The sequence below is a fragment of the Canis aureus genome, chromosome 33, assembly GCF_053574225.1.
Source record: "Canis aureus isolate CA01 chromosome 33, VMU_Caureus_v.1.0, whole genome shotgun sequence".
Taxonomy (NCBI): domain Eukaryota; kingdom Metazoa; phylum Chordata; class Mammalia; order Carnivora; family Canidae; genus Canis; species Canis aureus.
In genome coordinates, this window is record NC_135643.1 from 27,210,820 (window position 1) to 27,230,194 (window position 19,375).

Consider the following 19,375-nt stretch of genomic DNA (forward strand, 5'->3'; position numbering starts at 1 on the left):
TTTTTTAAAGATTTTATTTATTTATTCATGACAGACATACAGAGAGAGGCAGAGACATAGGCAGAGGGAGAAGCAGACTCCTCGAGGGAAGCCCAATGTGGGAGTCATGCCCTGAGCCCAAGGCAGATACTCAACCACTGAGCCACCCAGGCATCCTACCTACCACCCCTCCCCTTAAGAACTTTGACAGTTCTTAACGTCTTGAATGCTCTAGTGAGTATTTTATCTAAATGAAGTAAGGTACTGCTACAGAAAAAAAAGTTAAATATGAAAATGTAATGAAAAAAGGAAAGGAAGAAGATGAGTTGAAAACTGAAAGACTTCACTGATTAAACAAAGTATTGCAAAAGTGATCAGGATGCAGCAATCCCATGGGTTGCACAATATTCATGGCTTTCAGTTCATTATTATTACCATGATTATTTTACAGCTCTGAAGTAATATAGTCAATCACATATTCTCAGACCTAACTTGATACTATAAAACCTATCTACTTTAGGCAAGTGACTGCTAACCAGGACCCTCTTTAGAGTTGATTAGGTCATTAGCACTGGTTGGAAACACTTCTGTTGTCCATTTCTCAACTGAATTTAGCTGATATTTCTATTCTTTCCAATTTTATGCTCTCTAAAGGGGTAATGTATTATTATATTTGCACTTTAGAATCGTTCATATGACTTCACTGAGTATTACTTTTAATTTTGGAATTAAAAGCATGTATTAGTAACATCATATGGTGTTAAAAAATATGCCCCCAACTAAGGCATAGCATATTTCAAGAAGTGGTGATGAAACCAGAGAGGTAGATTAAATAATAATTATGATTTTAGTCTTTCAACAATTCCCAAGGTATTTAAATTTATTTGAAATGTGAGATCCTGTTTAATGTTATTTATTATCTGTCAATAATACCTGTTCCTGCCAATAGATGCCATGATGTTTAACAAATTATGCTTCTTGGACTCTCCAGATTTACTACAGAAAATTTAAAAATAAAGGCCCATATATCATATATATATATATATATATATATATATATATATATATATATATATTTGGGGGGATATATATATCCCCCCAAAATAAAGTACAATTAAAAAGACAATTCTTCATATAGAGAGTGTATAGAGGAAGGTTTTTTAAAAAAGATTTTTATTTATTTTAGAGAAATTGAGAGAGAGAGAGAGAATGCACAAGTGAGAGCGAGGGTCAGAGGGAGAGGGAGAAGCAGATTTCCCATTGAGCAGGGATCCTGAGGTGAGGCTGATCCTAGGACTCTGAGATCATGGTTAAGGTAGACACTTAACCAATTAAGCCACCCAGGTGCCCTGAGGAAGCCATTCTTAAATGTTATTATTAATCAAATAACTCTTCAAATAAACATAAAATAACTGTGAAAATTGTTCTAGAAGAGAGGGATAAGATGCTCTGATAGGATATATCAACTTGGGGAGGGCAGCAAATGTTTTCACTGAGAAAGCAAGTGACAGTTGAGTTAAAATTGGAAAAATTAATAAAAGTTAATTAGACAAAGGGATGGAGTGGAGGTGGGACAGGGTAGTGGAAGGGATAAACATTTCATGCAGAATATTAGGCTTATAGAAGTGTTAGGCACATGGCCCATAAAGAGAAACAAAGGCCAGTGCCAGCAGAATTTAGAGAACAAGTGTAGCATGAGGTAAGATGAGCTGAGAAATGAATTCAGAGGCCAGACCAAGCAGGGTCTTGTAGGTCATGTTGATAATATTAGTCTTTATCCTAGAACAATGAAAATCAAAAATTATTTTAAGCAGAGAATTTACAAATCACATTTGTACTTTGGCAACAATGTGAAGAAAGGCTATTATGTGAAGACTCGTTTATTATAAGAAGTCTAGGCAATCTGTCTTCCCTCCCTCAACAATCACTGACTGATGACCATGGAGGGATATTTATATGCTCAATAGAGGCATTTCCCTTAGATGTCTCTTAAAAAATGGAAGAGCAATAGAATTTTAAAAAGTTATGCCACAAGCGACTAATATCCCTCCTCAAAACTCATTAGTCATCATTGTAGAAGGGGAAAATTATAATTACTTATTGACATGACAATTTCTCAATTGCCCCAGTTCGTAGGTTCATCTTTAGAATTCTACTTCTCTCTTTATGTTTCTCTGCCTCTCTTTCTCTCTCATTAATGGTGAGAGGAGAAATTGAGGCTCCCACTCTCAAGAATGATGGCAAAGATTGACCATATATCTTACATTTGAAATTTTCTACTCGGTTGCTGCTTCATCATTTTTTTTTGGCATTAGTAACAAAGGAAAGAACTATAAAAAGTTTTGAAAAATTAGAAAAGAGGTCAAGTAAACACTAGCATAGCATACCAGTGTACATTGTTTAATTACAGTCTTCTAGATTGGACAAATAATTTATGATTATGGGTGGATCACCTCTGGATCTTATCAGCACTAGTTTCTCAAACATTGACAATTACTGAATATTCTCAATTGCAGTTTTCATCAACAGTCAGGGCTTTCTTCTCAGCATATAATTACTCTGATAGTACTTTTATATTCAGGTAGGACATGTCTTAAAATGAAAAATTTGGATACCACAAACTAAGAACCTAACAACTCAAATGTTTTCCGCAAATGATTCTACATTTGCCAGTCTGAATCAGTTGCAAGAGAATTTGTGTTTATCAAACAGCCCTTATCAACTGTGAACATTTTTTTCTTTCCAGTGCTTTTATAGTAGCAAAAACTGTACAAATCTATCCTAGATATATTTGGGTTGTTTGCCCACCTCCCACTTTGTTTGAAAGAGCCTCAACTATTGTTCCCATGAAAGGGTGAGCCTAGATTATCATGTTTGTATCAGATGATCCTTCCACAATCATGGCTGAACAGACAGTAGAGAAGGGAAGGGTGAAGGTGAATATCTGATGCTGGCTGAGCCAATTAGTTTCTCTCCCTTGAAAATAAAAAATAAAAGACAAAAGACAATGCTTAAACTGTGTTAAGCTTTACAATGTAAGTTACACTTGAAAGCCTGCTATATATAATTTGTTCAGCTACATATTAGAAAATTAGTGACTCTAAAAATAATATTTATTTAACAAGATAAATTCTACAAATACTTGGCTTAAAAAAGTACTCATGTGTACCCAAATACCCAATATCTAAAATCTGTATCTAAATCATAGAGGACCATCTAGATGGTTTTATCAACTCATCACCAATTTCTTACGTGCTTTTAAAGATTTCAGTCCAAAATGCTTTTTAGTTACTAGACATAAGTCATAAACTTGTTACTATCCTAGGATTTTCTGTTGGTTGTGCTTTATAGTTTGATTTTTTAAAAATCTATATTAAATGTTAAAATGCTTGACAAAATATGATGGTAGCAGAGACTTTTTGGGAAAAAGAAAATTATAAACCAAAATGCATAAGTATTCCAAACCTTTTTAAAGCTATCTTAACATTTTTTTAAAAAGATTTATTTATTTATTTATTTATTTATTTATTTATTTATTTATTTATTCATTCATTCATTCATTCATTCAGAGAGAGAGAAAGAGAGAGAGAGGCAGAGACACAGGCAGAGGGAGAAGCAGGCTCCATGCAGGAAGCTCGATGTGGGACTGGATTCTGGGTCTCTAGGATCACACCCTGGGCTGCAGGCGGTGCTAAACCGCTGCGCCACCGAGGCTGCACCTATCTTAACATTTTGAAAGATAAGGTACAACAGAAATAAAAACTTTAAACCACACTCCACTATTCTTAGTTTAGTTCAATCAAAAAGTTCTAGAAAACATTTAAAAGTACTCATCCAAGAACTCACTTGTCATAAAACTAGTGCAAATAGGATTAGGTAAGCATGAATGCTCTTAGAGTAGTCAAACCTCTAAATATCTATCCTTAACTACATTACTGGCAAATAACAGAAGGAAATTGGCCTAATTACATATTAATACATTTACCATGAACATTACTTTTTTATTTAAGTAAGTTGAACAATGAAGAAAATTTTGATTTAAGGCTCTTGCTTCCTTGGTACTTAAGTTTCTCTACCTACATTAGAAATGTAGCTTTCTTTCTTTTCTTTCTTTCTTTCTTTCTCTCTCTCTCTCTTCTTTCTTTCTTTCCTTTTTTTTTTAAGATTTTATTTATTTATTCATGACAGACACATAGAGAGAGGCAGAGACACAGGCAGAGGGAGAAGCAGGCTCCAGGCAGGGAGCTTGACGCGGGACTCGATCCCAGGTCTCCAGGATCGTACCCTGGGCTGAAGGCAGCGCCAAACCGCTGGGCCATTGGGGCTGCCCGAAATGTAGGTTTCTTATGTGAAACCTATATCATAATGATGAAGCAAAACTCTGTTATGCAATTTCTAAACATGTGAGAGGCTGCCAGATTATATTGTAAAGGTAGGTAGTTGAATACTTTTCTTTACCTTCTGAGTCCTCCATAATCATAATAAAATATTAAGTATCTGAAAACTGAGTGAAGGACAGATTTCGTATATTTTGTGTTAATTAGACAGAATAAGAGTGTGATAGAAGGCAGTTTCTGACATATAGTTACTAATTAGTAGTGGGCAAAATATGGCAAGGAGAGCAAAATGTTAGAGAACACACATCTGAGATAAGCACTTTCTCCATGCTTTAAGAACTTCAGTTTGACTTCATTGTACTGCAGTGGAAGACAAGTGTGTATGGGTTCTTAATACTAAGGCAGTATTAGAAATCAGCATGCAACAATACATATTTGAGGATTACAAGTGTCACTTCACTGCTTTCCTCATATTCTAGACAAAAATTTGGATCCTCTACATTTGCCTTTTGTATTTAAAAAAGCCATTGTTTGTCAGCATAAACACAGATATGGGGTAAGCAATAACCACACTTGAAGTTCTGTAGTGAGTACTCTACCCAACAGCCAGACACTCTGCTATTTTAGAAACTAAGAACTTAAAAAGTTTCATCTTCAAAGTACTTAGTTTAGAATCTAGAAGCCAAAGTATTTATGTGGTAATTGCCTCCAATCATATATACATCTTTATAGTGTAACAATGTCCATTACAATTTTCAGATTGGTTTTGACAAAAGTGGCAGTGGCTCTCATAAACAGTAACTTTTTAACCTTTCAGTGTTCATAAAACATTTTTAGTATTAGGATTTTTGATGACAGTCTTGAAAGAATTAAAAGATAAAGTACGTGATTAAAGAAATCATTAGTAATTACAATGAAACCTCTACTATAGAACAATAGTAGCTATAAAAATAGTATAGCAGGCACCTAGTCAGGTATTTGAATCAAGTTGTTTATTACACTGATTGCGCTCTGTGATATATTCCAGTAAACGTGATTTTTCATTGGCAACTGGTGACCTTGCAGTAAGCTGTTCCTTTCTCCAAAACACAGCATTCAACTCAACATTCCATTTGGTAGACATTACCAAAAAAGCATTCGAGTGTGTACTTATAATAAAAATAAATTTTCACATTAAACAAAATCTGGTATTCCAATGTATAAATAAGTCAGAACAAGTATTTTAAAACATGTGTGAGAAAAGACTTGGATTATTAGAATAGTATAAACAGATAAGGATGACATGCATCATCTTTTAGGTTTCTAAGATATGAAGACCTTCCTATATTTATAAGTCAGTCTATATAACAAATATTACAAGTAGATGCACCATAAAATATCCCTCTGAGAATAATATAGGTATATTAAATAGGTAAATGTTCATAATCTAGAAAGATTGTTCACTTCACAAAAGGATTTAATAATGGCTTTAAAATATCTAACAGCTCAAAATTTAACCCAGAAACAATCTCATGTTTTTCTAAACACTAAAAGGCCACAGCATTTTTGCTGGGTACCACACTTAGTGACTTCATACCTCTATAAACGAAACACACCAGCATTTCATCAAACCACTTTGTTGGCTTTGTTTGGTTGCTATGCTAACTAATTATAATTAGTGTTATAGAGTCCAAAGTAAAGGCTATACCTTTAATATAACAATAGCCAAAAGAGAATATGGAATTAAGCCCATAGTTTCCTCATATAGAGTGTAATTAAATAGCATTAATCAATAGAAAATTGTATCTTTAGAGATCACCATTTCTCCTTGCTAAATCTGTTGCTGCTTTCTTTGAATGACATCACCATCCACCAAATCAGTTTAAACTTCATCAGTGGCAACATCCAACATTTTAAAGCACTAATAAATCTCATCTTCCTATCTCTGTTCCCATGACTAACTGCCTATTTCAGATACTTACTCCCTTGAGCACAGACTATTATGGTAGCTTTTTGTTTTCTTCAACTCTTATCGTTTCCCTTGGAAATCCATTCTCTTCACAATACTGTTAATTAAAATTTAAAAAACAAACTTCTGATTATCATATCCTTGTTAAGAAACCTTTCATGGTTGCCTATAAGACAAAGCCCAAATGTCTCAGGTGAGTCCACATGAATAAGACCTAACTACTTCACTTCCAACCACATCAGTCACACACTGTTTCCAGTATATGTCCTGCTTAGCTCCTGCAGCTTTCTCTGCCTAAATATTTTTTCTCCATTTTTTGAGTGTTCAAACAACATCCATCCTTCAAGTGTTTCCTCCATGAAAACTTGCCTTCCCAAAGTATCTGTACATCTCCCATGACAGCAGTTTGATCTTTTTTTTTTAAAGATTTTTTTATTTTATTTATTCATAGAGACAGAGAGAGAGAGAGAGTGAGGCAGAGACACAGACAGAGGGAGAAGCAGGCACCACACAGAGAGCCCGATGTGGGACTCGATCCCCAGTCTCCAGGATCACGCCCTGGGCTGCAGGCGGCGCTAAACCGCTGCACCACTGGGGCTGCCCAGCAGTTTGATCTTATATAAAACATCCTAATGCTAATATACTTGACTTCCATCAAGACTTAAAACAATTTATAGGATCTGTATTTATCTCATCTATGGAACTCTCATAATGCTTTATTTAATACAGTGCTTAGAATACATGTATATTTGCTGAGTAAATGAATTTCAGAATTGTGTCAAACCTAGAATAACTTGTATAAGCACAAATATGTTAAGTATCTCATAGCCTTCCTAGCTAGTGGCACCACCACCTATCAACACTTGTAAGTGCTATGATACAGAATTACCTTTTTTAATACATAGAAAGAGAAAAGGGAAAGAAATAGCACTAAAATGTATTTCTCTGGATTTTCTCCAGCATAGATATTGACCCAAAGGGTTTACTAAAACTGATTTATTTTAGGGCAAAGCTAAAGATCTCCCCCTTTGTGACTACAAATATGGAGAAATGTTTATGCATATCAAAGGATTCCATCCTTCTGGTCTTGCCTGTTCCTTACCTCCACTCTCATCTTCTTCCACATGCATAAATCCCTACAAGATAGAAATGTGAGCATGCTACTTCTCTGATCAAAATTCTTTAATACTTTCTCATAGTCTTTGGAATAAAACTCAAATTTCTTAGCATGTTATGCAACATTCTCCATGAAGCTACCTTTGCCTACTTTGGTGTCATTTCCTACCCTCATGTTTTCCAGCCACACATATCCAGAGTACTTGTAATTTCCTGAATGTGTCTTCTCACCCTCTCTGTGCATGCATACAGTATTTTTTTTTTTCAGTCTAAAATGTCCTTTTCCTCTTCATTTCTGGGGTAATTACTATACGTCTCCCAAGACCTGCCTCAGATCACCTAGCTTGGGTGATCATCCTTATATTCCCATGGCCTTCTGGGTGTGTCTCAAACAGAAACCATTTCACATTGAATTGGAATTATCTATTTAATGTGTCTCTCTTAGCCATAAAATTGTGAACTCCTGGTCAGCAGGGGTTCTGACTTAACTCTGTTTCCCCACTGCCCTCAGATAGGATTGGCGGACTGATTGAATGAGACTATATGGCACTCAGGAACTAGGGCTGTGGATGAGTCTCAGAACAAATAGGGGCTCTTCAACAGTTAATGTACCTTAATTCAGCTCTGAACACAAGTATCTCTAAATTACTTTGAAGAAATTTTTAGAAACTAATTCTTTAGGACACAGAGACAAGAGCAACACTAGCATTTACTAAGAATGAATAATGTGGTATAATAATAAAAACAACGGAGTTTATGTGTTTTTCAAATTAAAAAATTTAAGCCTGAGGTTGTCTTTCCAAAGCTTCTGATATTAAAAAAAGTAAGTGCTTTATAAATAAAGCTGCAAAAACCTCAGCCTTCAATTCAAGGATATGAGAATAATATTCCTTCAAAGTACCTCTGTTTACAGATAGTATCAGTTGGTCCCACATTTACATGACTAAGACCACTCTTAATATGAACTTCAGAAAATTTGAAACTCTATTTAGAACCATTAAAGAAAACAACAGTTTGGTTTGTGTATTATCTTTGAAACTATTAACATTACTTATGAAATTTATGCCACTATATGAGAAACACTTTCTATTGCCTCTTTAAAATATGCAGTTATTGTTTGCTCAGAAATTCCTGTAATGTATTAGAATTTAACTGACTTAAACCTTTATGTAGATTAACATTTCAAGTTTCTTTCTTATAAAAACAAAAATAATATGATTTCAATAGAAACTTAGCTGTTAGCTTCTCTGACATAAACTGTTCAGCTTTAATATTGAATTTAGATTAGATTATCTCTAAATTTCCTTCTTACTAAAAAGTTGAGATTATGTCTTTATTGTCAGGTGGGTAAAGTCTGTTTTTATGTTCTCCAGATTTCCTTTTCTGTATTCTTTACCCATACTACTGGGCTCCACAGAAGTTAGGGGTAGTTCTCTCAGACTTAATAGGCTTCTCCTTACCTTATCACAAGACTTGATAATAGATTAAAATATTCTTCTTTCAGGGTATTTGTATTATTAACTGGGAATACTTGTATCATAAGCTAAATGACTAAAGCTTTAGCAGAATTTCAGGTGATGGGGTTCAAGATACAGTACTCTTAAATATGGCATCTTGGTATACTGAAAATTTAAGCTGAAGGAATTTGAGAAATGGCATGTGCAGAGGATGGGGATATCTGTATCTCTAAGACAGGGGGACAAGTAATGTGAGCAAATAGGCCTTGCTAAGTTTCCTTTAGTTTAGCTAAATTTAGCCATACTCCCTTTTGCCCTATCAAATGGTCCTGCCACTCTCCACTCTTCATTAAGACTCATATAAAAACTCTCAGTTTAACCATTTCTTCATTTATTTCCTTATGAAGGCTTCTTTCATTTATTTCCTTATGAAGGCTCCCATGTCATGTAAAACTTACATTAAATTGATTTGTATGCTTTTCTCTTATTAATTTGTCTTCTCTTACAGAAGCCCCAGCCAAGAATTTAGAAGGGTAGAGGGAAAATATACTTTTCCTCCCTTATATACATAGGAGGGATCTAGGGGGTGATAAGGCTATCCTTTATATTCATTGGTAGACAGTAACTTATTTTGCTGAAAGGTAACTGCCTCCCTCTCTTTCATAAACAATCATTTCAATTATTTTACATAGGTAAACAAGATGAGATTAAACTTTAGATTCTTAGTCTCCTGAAGGAACAAATTAAGAGAAAATTTTCACCTTTATGAAGATAGAAGAAACGTGTTAGCCAAACTTTCCTGTTTAAATGATCTTATTATAAAAGCAAAAGAGAGGATAAAAATTATATACAGAGACTATAAACAATTTGAAAACCATTATAAACAACACTTCAAAAATAACTTACCTTCTTTGGGAAAAGGTATTAGAGTTTTGGTTTTTTTTTTTTTTTTGGTCTCTACTGTATAGGATTACATCTTGTTGGTGTGGGAAAAATAAATATTTTAAGAATCTACTAGTATTAAATATTTATTAACTTCATAAAAAGAGAAGTAAACTCACATAAATCCTAGAGTTTAACTGCAAAGATTTACCTTGGTCAGAGTTAAGAGATATACTACAAAATAATTCCTTTAAAAATATCATAAGGATTTCAATAGGCTTTCATTTCTTAAGGTTTAAAACATCAGAATCTAATGATAGGTTTTGGGAAAAGATTTTTTTTTAAGATTTTATTTATTTATTCATAAGAGACACACAGAGAGAGGCAGAGACACAGGCAGAGGGAGAAATAGTCTTCTTGTGTGGAGTCTGATGTGGGACTCGATTCCAGGACCCCAGGGTCACACCCTGAGTCAAAGACAGACATTCAACCACTGAGCCAGCCAGGCATCTGGGAAAATTTAATAGAAGAATTTTTTTTAAAAGACATTTATTTATTTTAGAGAGAGAGGGATGGAGAGAGAGAGAGAGAGCTCACACTAGCATATGAGTAGGGGGAGGGGCAGAGGGAGAGAATCTCAAGTAGACTTCCCAAAGAGCATGGAGTCTGATGTGGGTCTCCATCTCACGGCCCATGAGATCATGATCTGAGCTGAAATCGAGTCAGATGCTTAACCAACTGACCCATCCAGGTGCCCCAACAGAAGAATATTTTTAATGGATTAAATGAAATCATGATGGTAGGAAAAAACCTTTCTAACATGTTTCCCTCAAAGTGTTCCAACTTTTCTTTCCAATATTTAAAACAGTTCAGCTTTCTCAAGTGGGATTTATTCTGGAAATGCAAGGGTCATTCAATACTTGCAAATCAATCAACATATACCAAAAATGCCACCCCCCCAACCAAAAAAACCCCAAAACCCTAGAAACAAGCTTAAACAGGTAAAAGACCTGTACTTTTTGAAAACTATAAAATATTGATGAAAGAAATTGAAGATGATGCAAACAAATGGGGGACATTCCACGCTCATGGATTGGAAGGATTAATATTGTTAAAACGTCCATACCACCAAAAGCAATCTACAGATTCAAAGCAATCCCTATTAAAATGTCAGCAGCATATCTCACAAAACTAGAACAAATACTAAAATTTGTATAGAACCACAAAAGAACCTGAATAGCCAAAGCAATCCTGAGAAAGAAGAACAAAGCTGGAGGTATCATAATTGCAGATTTTAAGATATACTACAAAGCTGCAGTAACCAAAACAGTGTGGCACTGGCACATAAATAGACACAAATATCAATGGATCAAAATAGAGAGCCCAGAATTAAACCCCCAATTATATTGTTAGCTTATCTATGACAAAGGAGGCAAGAATATACAAAAGGAATACAGGCTTCCAGTTATGGAAAGAATACACCATGGGAATAAAAGGCACAGTATTAAAAAAAAGAAGAAACATCTAGAATAACGTTTGACCAAATATCTGGACACCATAACTAGCCAAGTTGGCACATAAAATTAACCATCATATGATTATTGATAAATTACTTAATAACTGACTAACTCATTTAAAAAAATAGTTCAATTGGCAGAAAAAAAAGTTCAGTTTTCCCTGAATCTGTGGCTGTGTCTATATAAAGACAATTACTGGCACATTTGTTTACTAGAGATCAGGCCCCCCCCCCATACAAGGCACTGAAAGTAAAAATTCAGTTTGTGTGTAAGATTTGAAGGAACATGTATTGCATTTGAACACGTAATTTGGAATCAATGGATGTCTCATTCAGTCATTAATTTATATTCACTCGTTAACTGACTTATTTATGCTTAACAGCCCTATGCAGAGGCCAATTAGTCACTTGGATAAAATTTAGGAGCATAAATCTTAGGAGCATGGGTTTGTCTCTACCAACTGCCATTCGTAGGGGTTTGGGGAAGCTGCTTAGCCTTTTTAAGCCTCAGTGTCGGGATCCCTGAGTGGCGCAGCGGTTTGGCGCCTGCCTTTGGCCCAGGGCGCGATCCTGGAGACCCGGGATCGAATCCCACGTCGGGCTCCCGGTGCATGGAGCCTGCTTCTCCCTCTGCCTGTGTCTCTGCCTCTCTCTCTCTCTCTCTGTGACTATCATAAATAAATAAAAATTGAAAAAAAATATTTTGAAAAAAAAAAAAAAAGCCTCAGTGTCTTCATCAGTAAAATAGAGGTATTAGCAGAATCTACATTGTAAGGCTAGCATCATGCTTTGTATGCTGGGAGAGCTTAATTATAGCTTAATTATATAATTAAGATTATTGTAGATTATAGATTTTTAGGAATTAATGATTATAGGTATCCAAGGAATTGAGGACATGTTATTAACTCTAAAACTACATTACAGAGATTTCTGACCATCCTATAGTTTCTCTTGACTTAAGTGATGCTTTTCTCTTTTGACTTAATCTCTTACATTGCTGGTGTCTTTGGTGGCCCAAAATGGCCAAGCAAGTTCATATACTAGGTTGCTGCCCTTGTTTGTCCTTCTGCCTAGAATGTTCTTCCCTATATAATTTGTAGCCTGCCTCTTTACATCATTTAGTTAACTGCTGAAATATTTTTTTGAGAAGGTTTCCTTGAGTACTTTATAAAATTTTATTATTTTCCTTTTCCCTGCTTTATTTTCATATATAGCATTTATTGCTGTTTAAGGTCCTATGATAGATATATTTATCTATCTCTTCAATTAAAATGAAGTTACCTTGAGCGCAGGAAATTTCTCATTTTGTTTACCAACAAATCCTCAAACTCTAGTACATTACTGACTAGAATATACTGAGATAGCCAGTAAATATTTGTTGAATGAATGCATATTAGATTTGATGAATGCTTCAACCTCTAAATTCTGACTCTACTGACTTCTAAGTAGTGTCTTGCTTCTGGGTTTTAGGAAGAAAGGCCTCAAAAGTCACTGGGTATATATATATATAGAATGTAAAATGCCACTGTTTCTTTATGTTATAACTTTGAAAGGTTATGGTAGGACACTGGCACTGTGTCCTCCATCCTGTTGTTTTCCTTATAAAAATATTTTCTGGGTACTTTCTAGGAGCCAAACCTGGTGCTGGGATTATAAAGATTAAAAGGATATGACCCTTATCCCTGCCCTGCTTCTGATATCTAGAGATTACTTCCTTACTGATACATTGTTTGTACCACTCATTTGGCATTTTTAATACATCATTGTCTTTACTATTTACTTATTTTCCACATAAAATATTTTCATGTTTTATATTCTTTATACTAAAAGCAACCTAGTGAATAAGAACTATATTTTATACCTTTTTCTTTAAAGAATTATCCACAGCACTAATAAGAGTAAAATTTATTGGTTGCTATTAATGATGACATCTAAAAAAGTCAAACACCACATTCTAATATATTACTTTGAAGCACTAAATTTATGAATCTCTCCATTACCATTAAACACACTATCCCTTTGCCTTTAATTGCCTGAGAACAGAGTTTCAGATTAATAGAAAAAAAGTTACTTATTTACTCATAATATAATCAAATGGTGTGCATCATTAGAGATTATAAAAGGTTTTTCAGTCTTGGAAGGCCATAGGTAGGTAGTTTAGATACTTCATTGAGAGGGTTTATAGAACCCACAGTTCTCCATTATTCATTGTGCTCTTGACACTAGAAGAGACCTAATGACACCCAGTGACTCTTGGAAGAGTTTAGCCTGTGGTTCTTCACTAAGCAGTGTGATTGATACAACGGTGCCAACATTTGGTATTTAGAGGTGAGACAAAGTAGATATGTGATAAAAGAAGAGGATATTGGAAAAAAAAAAAACATAACTTAGAAATGTTGTGAGGATAAATAACTCAACTTTAAGTACACTTTGGTTTTAAAGCAGGCTTTCAAAAAGGGGATTTAGAAAATTTCACAAGTTCGGTTCTTTGGGAAGGTGATAAAATATAAGTGACTTTATTTTCTTTCTTCATTCCCTTGGGACCACTCCCCCCCAAATGACCCAAAACACTACTGATTCTCTTCTTTAGGCCTGTGATTATAAAGACTAAAACAACCAACTCAGGTCTCTGCCTAGTTGTAACTATGAAACATGTATTGTGGGATGACATAAAGGCATTCCGATGTTAGGCAACTCATCCATACTCCTCACAGAACAATGATCAGGCTAGCAACTCTGCTTTCTGCTGTTCCATTTATATTTATTCTGAAGAAAATAAAAGAGAGTAGCAATTTAAAAATCAGACTATGAGGTTTGAAAAACTTTGGACTGAATGTCACTTTTATATTGTGTGTATTTTAAAATTTCAAATACCTATTTAAATTATTTGAAAGGAAGTTTCAGAAGAGTGCTGGGCATAATGCTATTTTAATTATTTTAGGAGTAATCCTTAAAATTTAAATAGGCTAGGGCACCTGGTGGCTCAGTTGGTTAAGTATCTGGTATTTTTGGGCTCAGGTCATGATCTAATAGGTCATGGGATGGAACCCTGCCTCCAGCTCTGCACTTAGTGGGAAATCTGCTTGGAGACTTTTTCCTCTCTGCCCCTCCCCTCCTCTCTTTCTTTCTCAAATAAATACACAAATCGTTAAAAAAAAAATAAAATTAAAATAGGGCACTATAATGCTACACTTTTTCATGGTTTTATGAGACACTATGACTAAAGGCTCAACCAAAAGAAACAAGCTAAAATTTTTAAAAATTAAATGTATTTTAAACCCTTGAAATAACAGATAAGATCTTTTACGGCAAGAGTTCCTGACTTGTCAACTGGAATTTAATGCTTCTTTTGGGAATCCACTCATCTACTCTGCTAAAGAACTTCCAGTATCCCTGAAGATTTAATAACCAGGGACATAAACATTTAGGCTCTCTCCAAATTCAGTTATCTTTCACAAGTGAGGGAAAATAAAAAGTAGTAACTTTTCACAAAAAGGTGGGGATATATCATTTTAAATGGCAGGCTTCCAAATTGTATTCTTAGTAATCTGAGATTCTATGGATTGCTTCATGAGTTCAGCAAATGTAGTTTAAATCTCATTCCAAAAACTGTAATTGCAAATATATACATGAAAACTCATATGCTAGGGGCACCTGGGTGGCTCAGTGATTGAGCATCTGCCTTTGGCTTAGGTTGTGATCCCAATGTCTTGGGATGGAGTCCTGTATTGGGCTCCCCACAGAGAGCCTGCCTATGTCTTTGCCCCTCTCTGTGTGTCTCTCATGAATAAATAAATAAAATCTTTAAAAAAATGCCAATTTTAGCTTATAAGAAACCACTAATCTGTTAAGCCTTATTTTCATATAACTCATTTCTAGTTAGTAAATGATATAAATACTAACCTACGAAGAAAATCATTTAAAATTTCTTCATTTATATTTTATATAATGAATTTCTAAGACAATTTATTTTAAAAAAGAATTACCCTGCTTTAAAAAGTTTGAATATCATTTACCTAGATTCTAGAGTACAGAGAATCAAGGCATATTTCATGAGAATCTGACAGATTAAGATATAGACGGAAAGATTAAACTACTACTATTTTGTAACTGTTCCTACTTTACTGCCAAGCAAAATCCCAAGAAGTTATGGTACATTAAATAGTAAAATATCAGTAAAAAATACTTTAATATGTTTTCTAAAGACAATATTTTGAATATTATAATAAATACAAGTTCAAAGTTGAGATCTGTTAATCTCTCTTTTTAGGCCATGAAATAGACCAGTTAAATACTCTCCATCTTCACCAAAATTTTATCTATAGCGAGAAAGATTCAAATGCCTGCAAGAATAGCAATATACACTAGAGAAACATAAAAACCAAGAAAATGTCCCAATATTCTGGTGTTGTCTGGAAACCATTTTAAGGTCATGCAATGTTATCTTATGAAACATTATACAAGTCTATTCTGGCATCTAGTATGAGAGTTATTTAGCTATTTCAATTCAGAGGAACCCCGGATATGTTCATTGTTTTTACCACATACCCTTAAAATGGAAAGGAAACAGTATGAGTAAGGCAGTACCACCCTCTAAAAGCGCATATGTAAAGGATACTCTTCACTATTCCGGATGTCAACTACCAGGAGCTTTGGTTTACTGGACTTTGTCTTCTTGGTAGGTGTTTTGAAATGGCCTGTCACTGTGAGTTCACACAAGTCAATAAGGTCCTCTGCTGAAATTCGGGGTGATACTTCTGACTTTAGGTCATTCAATGGGATGGATTCTCTTGACTGAAAAAAATATACAAACAGTACAAATATTGAGAATAATACAGAGAGACAAACTATAGCCAATATAGAATATCTGTAGGCTCTTGATATCAATCACTATAGCATATAGGAGAACAGGAAACTGAGTCTCACTTTAGTGGTCTACTGTGTAACTGTATTCCTTACTATTAAGGTTTACTTACACACAGAGGAAAGCATTATTCTTTTGGTTCACTACAAGCTCCTGGTTCAAATGTGATAGAAAGAGATGAGGCAGATTTTTCTTTATGAGAGCACATTTCACTTTTCTTCAAGTATAATTACTATTGTTGTGAATCACATTAATTAAAACTCTGATAATAGAAGAAATTGCACTGTTACTCAGTAAACATACTAATGAAAGAACATGGTTCTAATATACATATTAGGCTTTTATAATATAATTTATATCACATATAGATAGTTAAACAGAAATTAGATTCTCAGAGATGAATGCAGAGCGATATAACACTTTCTTAGATAGTAAACAAAATTGATAATGTATCTTAATTGTGAAGGAGGTAAAATGAGACTCTAGACAATCAAACCAGTACTTTGGTCTATGTGATTGTGATAGGGTGTAAGACTGATTCAGTGATTCAGACGAAGGGCTGTTTACAACTGCTCTCCATGTTATTTAAGAGGGAGAGGGAATTCCTCCCCCCCACCCGCCCCGGCCCCGGAAAAGGCAACAAAATATTACTTAACTAAATTCAACATAAATTTATGGAGCGTTAATAGTCACTCTTGAAAACTTATTTAACATTCCTCGAGAATTTAAGAACTTTCAAAATTCATTTGATTGAAAAACAGGGATTCAAAAGAAAAATATATATTTAAGCATATAAATATATATAAGTTTTTAAAACAGAGTCTATTAACTCATTTACTTATTTTCTCTATTTTCACAGTTCCATTGTGGGATATCACATTTAGAATTTTCCAATTTAGAATTTCTAAGCAGGAGTGAATATATGGATCACTTAACAGACTTTAAAAAAAAAGTTTTATTTAAATTCCAGTTAGTTAACATACAGTGTAATATTAGTTTCAGGTGTATACTATAGTTTCAGGTGTATACTCAACACTTCTATACAACACCTGCTCATCAAGACAATCCCCATCACCTATTTAACTCATCTTGTGTGTCTCTGTGCCCCACCCCCACTCCCCTACCATTCAGACTTTTTTTGAAAAAAAAAAAAAAATGGTTTTGGTTGTAGTTTCACCTGAAATGTCAGCTCTCATCCCTTGGGTTCCCCTGATTATGCCATAAATTCTTTCTCCCACTTCATTAGCTTTTAAATAGAAATGAAAATTGCTATGCTTTGTGGGTATTTATGGGTTTTAATCAAAGATAGACATTAGAAATTTCATTTTTTTAATATTAAGAATTAAATCTACTTAAATATTCTGAAATTTAAAATGTTTCAAAAAGATAGAACTTTAAAATCAGCTAGGTATACAATCAATGCTTTGATCTCTTTTGTTAGATTGCAATCTCAATAGGTATTTTTCCCACGCTTCACATGAAGTCGTACATTTATGAAGATAAAATAAAGAACTTTCGATTACCCTAGTACTGCTTTTAGTCATTTAGTGAAGAATGTAGCATTTCAAACAGGTTTCATCTGAATGAAAGATGTGCCCTGGCTGATGAAGAGAATTTGACAGAGAATTTGACCAACGTATTCTATGTGAAGAACTGATTGATTTAAGAAAGATCTGACCTTGGTATTGATTCCAATCAAATGTATTATACATAAAGAGTTTCTCAAAGGAGAGAGCAATTGTTACATGAAATGGTAAGAGAAGAGGAGAGGAATCATTAACAAATGCACAACTTTCTGAACTTTTGTGAGTATATATCAGCAAAGAACTTTAATATGATACATGTAAATTCCTCTGCAAATTAATTTTAGGAGATTAGTAATTAGTAATTTTAGGAGATTAGATTTAGGATAAATTATACTACTTTGCTTTATGAAGAAAATAATTATAATATTAAAAATTATGGGGGATCCCTGGGTGGCTCAGCAGCTTGGCGCCTGCCTGGGCGCGATCCTGGAGTCCCGGGATCAAGTCCCGCGTCTGGCTCCCAGCGTGGAGCCTGCTTGTCCCTCTGCCTGTGTCTCTGCCTCTCTCTCTCTCTCTCTCTCTCTATGTCTATCATTAAAAAAAAAATCTTTAAAAAATTATGGAATTTAGTTTCTCTTTTATTAAGAATTTTGCATGCAATTTTACTATTCATTGTAAATTTCAACTTAGAAGTATAAAAATAAAACTTCCTCTTAGTACTATTGACATTGGCATTTTCCTGTGTGACTGGGTTTCAAATTCATGGGACTTTGTTTATGGACTGTGGACAAGAATTTAAGATAACTATAGAACAACTTTGGAAATACCTATTAGCTTATCATTTCTGCCCAAGAACCTTAATATACAATGCATATCACGCTTAGATGTGCAAATATCACAAGCCAATTTGTCCGAGAACTATTTCTTTAAAAAAAATTCATATTTTTTGTGAATTTCTATTCATAGCCAACCTAGAGTCAGAATTTTTTTTTTTTTCAAGTCTGTACGGTTTACTGAATGGGTGGGCAGAGAGGAAAGTAATGAGAAGCTGCAATTCAAGAGAAAAAATCTTGGTCATTAAAGTCGTTACAGGGATAGAAGAGGGACAAAGGGCTGGCCTTCCCTGTCCAGGGCCTCTCAGGATACTGTTGTCAAGATTTAGGAGGGTATTATGCTGAGTAAAATAAGTCAACTGGAGAAGGACAATCATCATATGGTTTCACTCATATGTGGAATATAAGAAATAGTGAAAAGGATTATAAGGGAAAGGAGGGGAACTGAGTGGAAAAAAATTAGAGAGGGAGACAAACCATGAGAGACTCCTGGGAAACAAACAAAGGGTTGTAGAAGGGGGGGGTGTGGAGGGTTGGAGTAACTGGGTAATGGGCAGTAAGGAAGGCACTTGATGGGATGATGAGCACTGGGTTACACTATATGTTGGCAAATTGAATTTAAATAAAAAAAAAGATTCAATAACAAAGAAAAAAAAAAAAAGACTTAGAGCCTACTGAAGTAGACCCCAGTCCCAGCTTTAGTGCCTTCCCTCTGATCTTCTATGGGAAGAGTTGATCCATGATGCTCTAAGTGGAGAGCAGGAGGCACTATGGAGATGCTTCATGTGGGGATTCCTTCTCCATTTTGTGTCCCCCTGGTGTTCACAAACACCACCAAGAGAATCTTGGGGAGGAACATCAGCAAACCCAAGGGTCACAGACTCATGGCCTTGAGACTTACTTTAGTAGCCTCTGGA

The 19,375-nt window shown here is 34.6% G+C and overlaps 1 protein-coding gene and 1 long non-coding RNA gene across 9 annotated transcripts in view; one reads left to right on the forward strand and one right to left on the reverse strand.

Annotated features, from left to right (window-relative positions):
• The window catches only part of TBCK (TBC1 domain containing kinase), a 222,592-nt gene that overhangs the window by 22,745 nt on the left and 180,472 nt on the right, over positions 1 to 19,375 (reverse strand). For 5 of the 6 annotated variants that reach the window (XM_077882204.1, XM_077882205.1, XM_077882206.1 and 2 more), the window contains one exon: positions 15,854 to 16,029. In XM_077882204.1, coding sequence (XP_077738330.1) covers positions 15,854 to 16,029 — 176 coding nt within the window. Of the gene's footprint in view, positions 1 to 15,853; positions 16,030 to 19,375 lie in introns of those variants that run through there. The other variant, XR_013370784.1, reaches the window with a different exon arrangement.
• LOC144303818 (uncharacterized) overlaps positions 1 to 19,375 on the forward strand; it is a 53,745-nt gene that overhangs the window by 20,923 nt on the left and 13,447 nt on the right. Inside the window, exon 3 of one of the 3 annotated variants that reach the window (XR_013370788.1) lies at positions 17,672 to 17,904. The exons of the other annotated variants lie outside the window; for them this stretch is intronic. This is a non-coding gene — a long non-coding RNA (uncharacterized LOC144303818). The remainder of the gene's footprint in view (positions 1 to 17,671; positions 17,905 to 19,375) is intronic. 3 annotated transcript variants of the gene reach the window in all.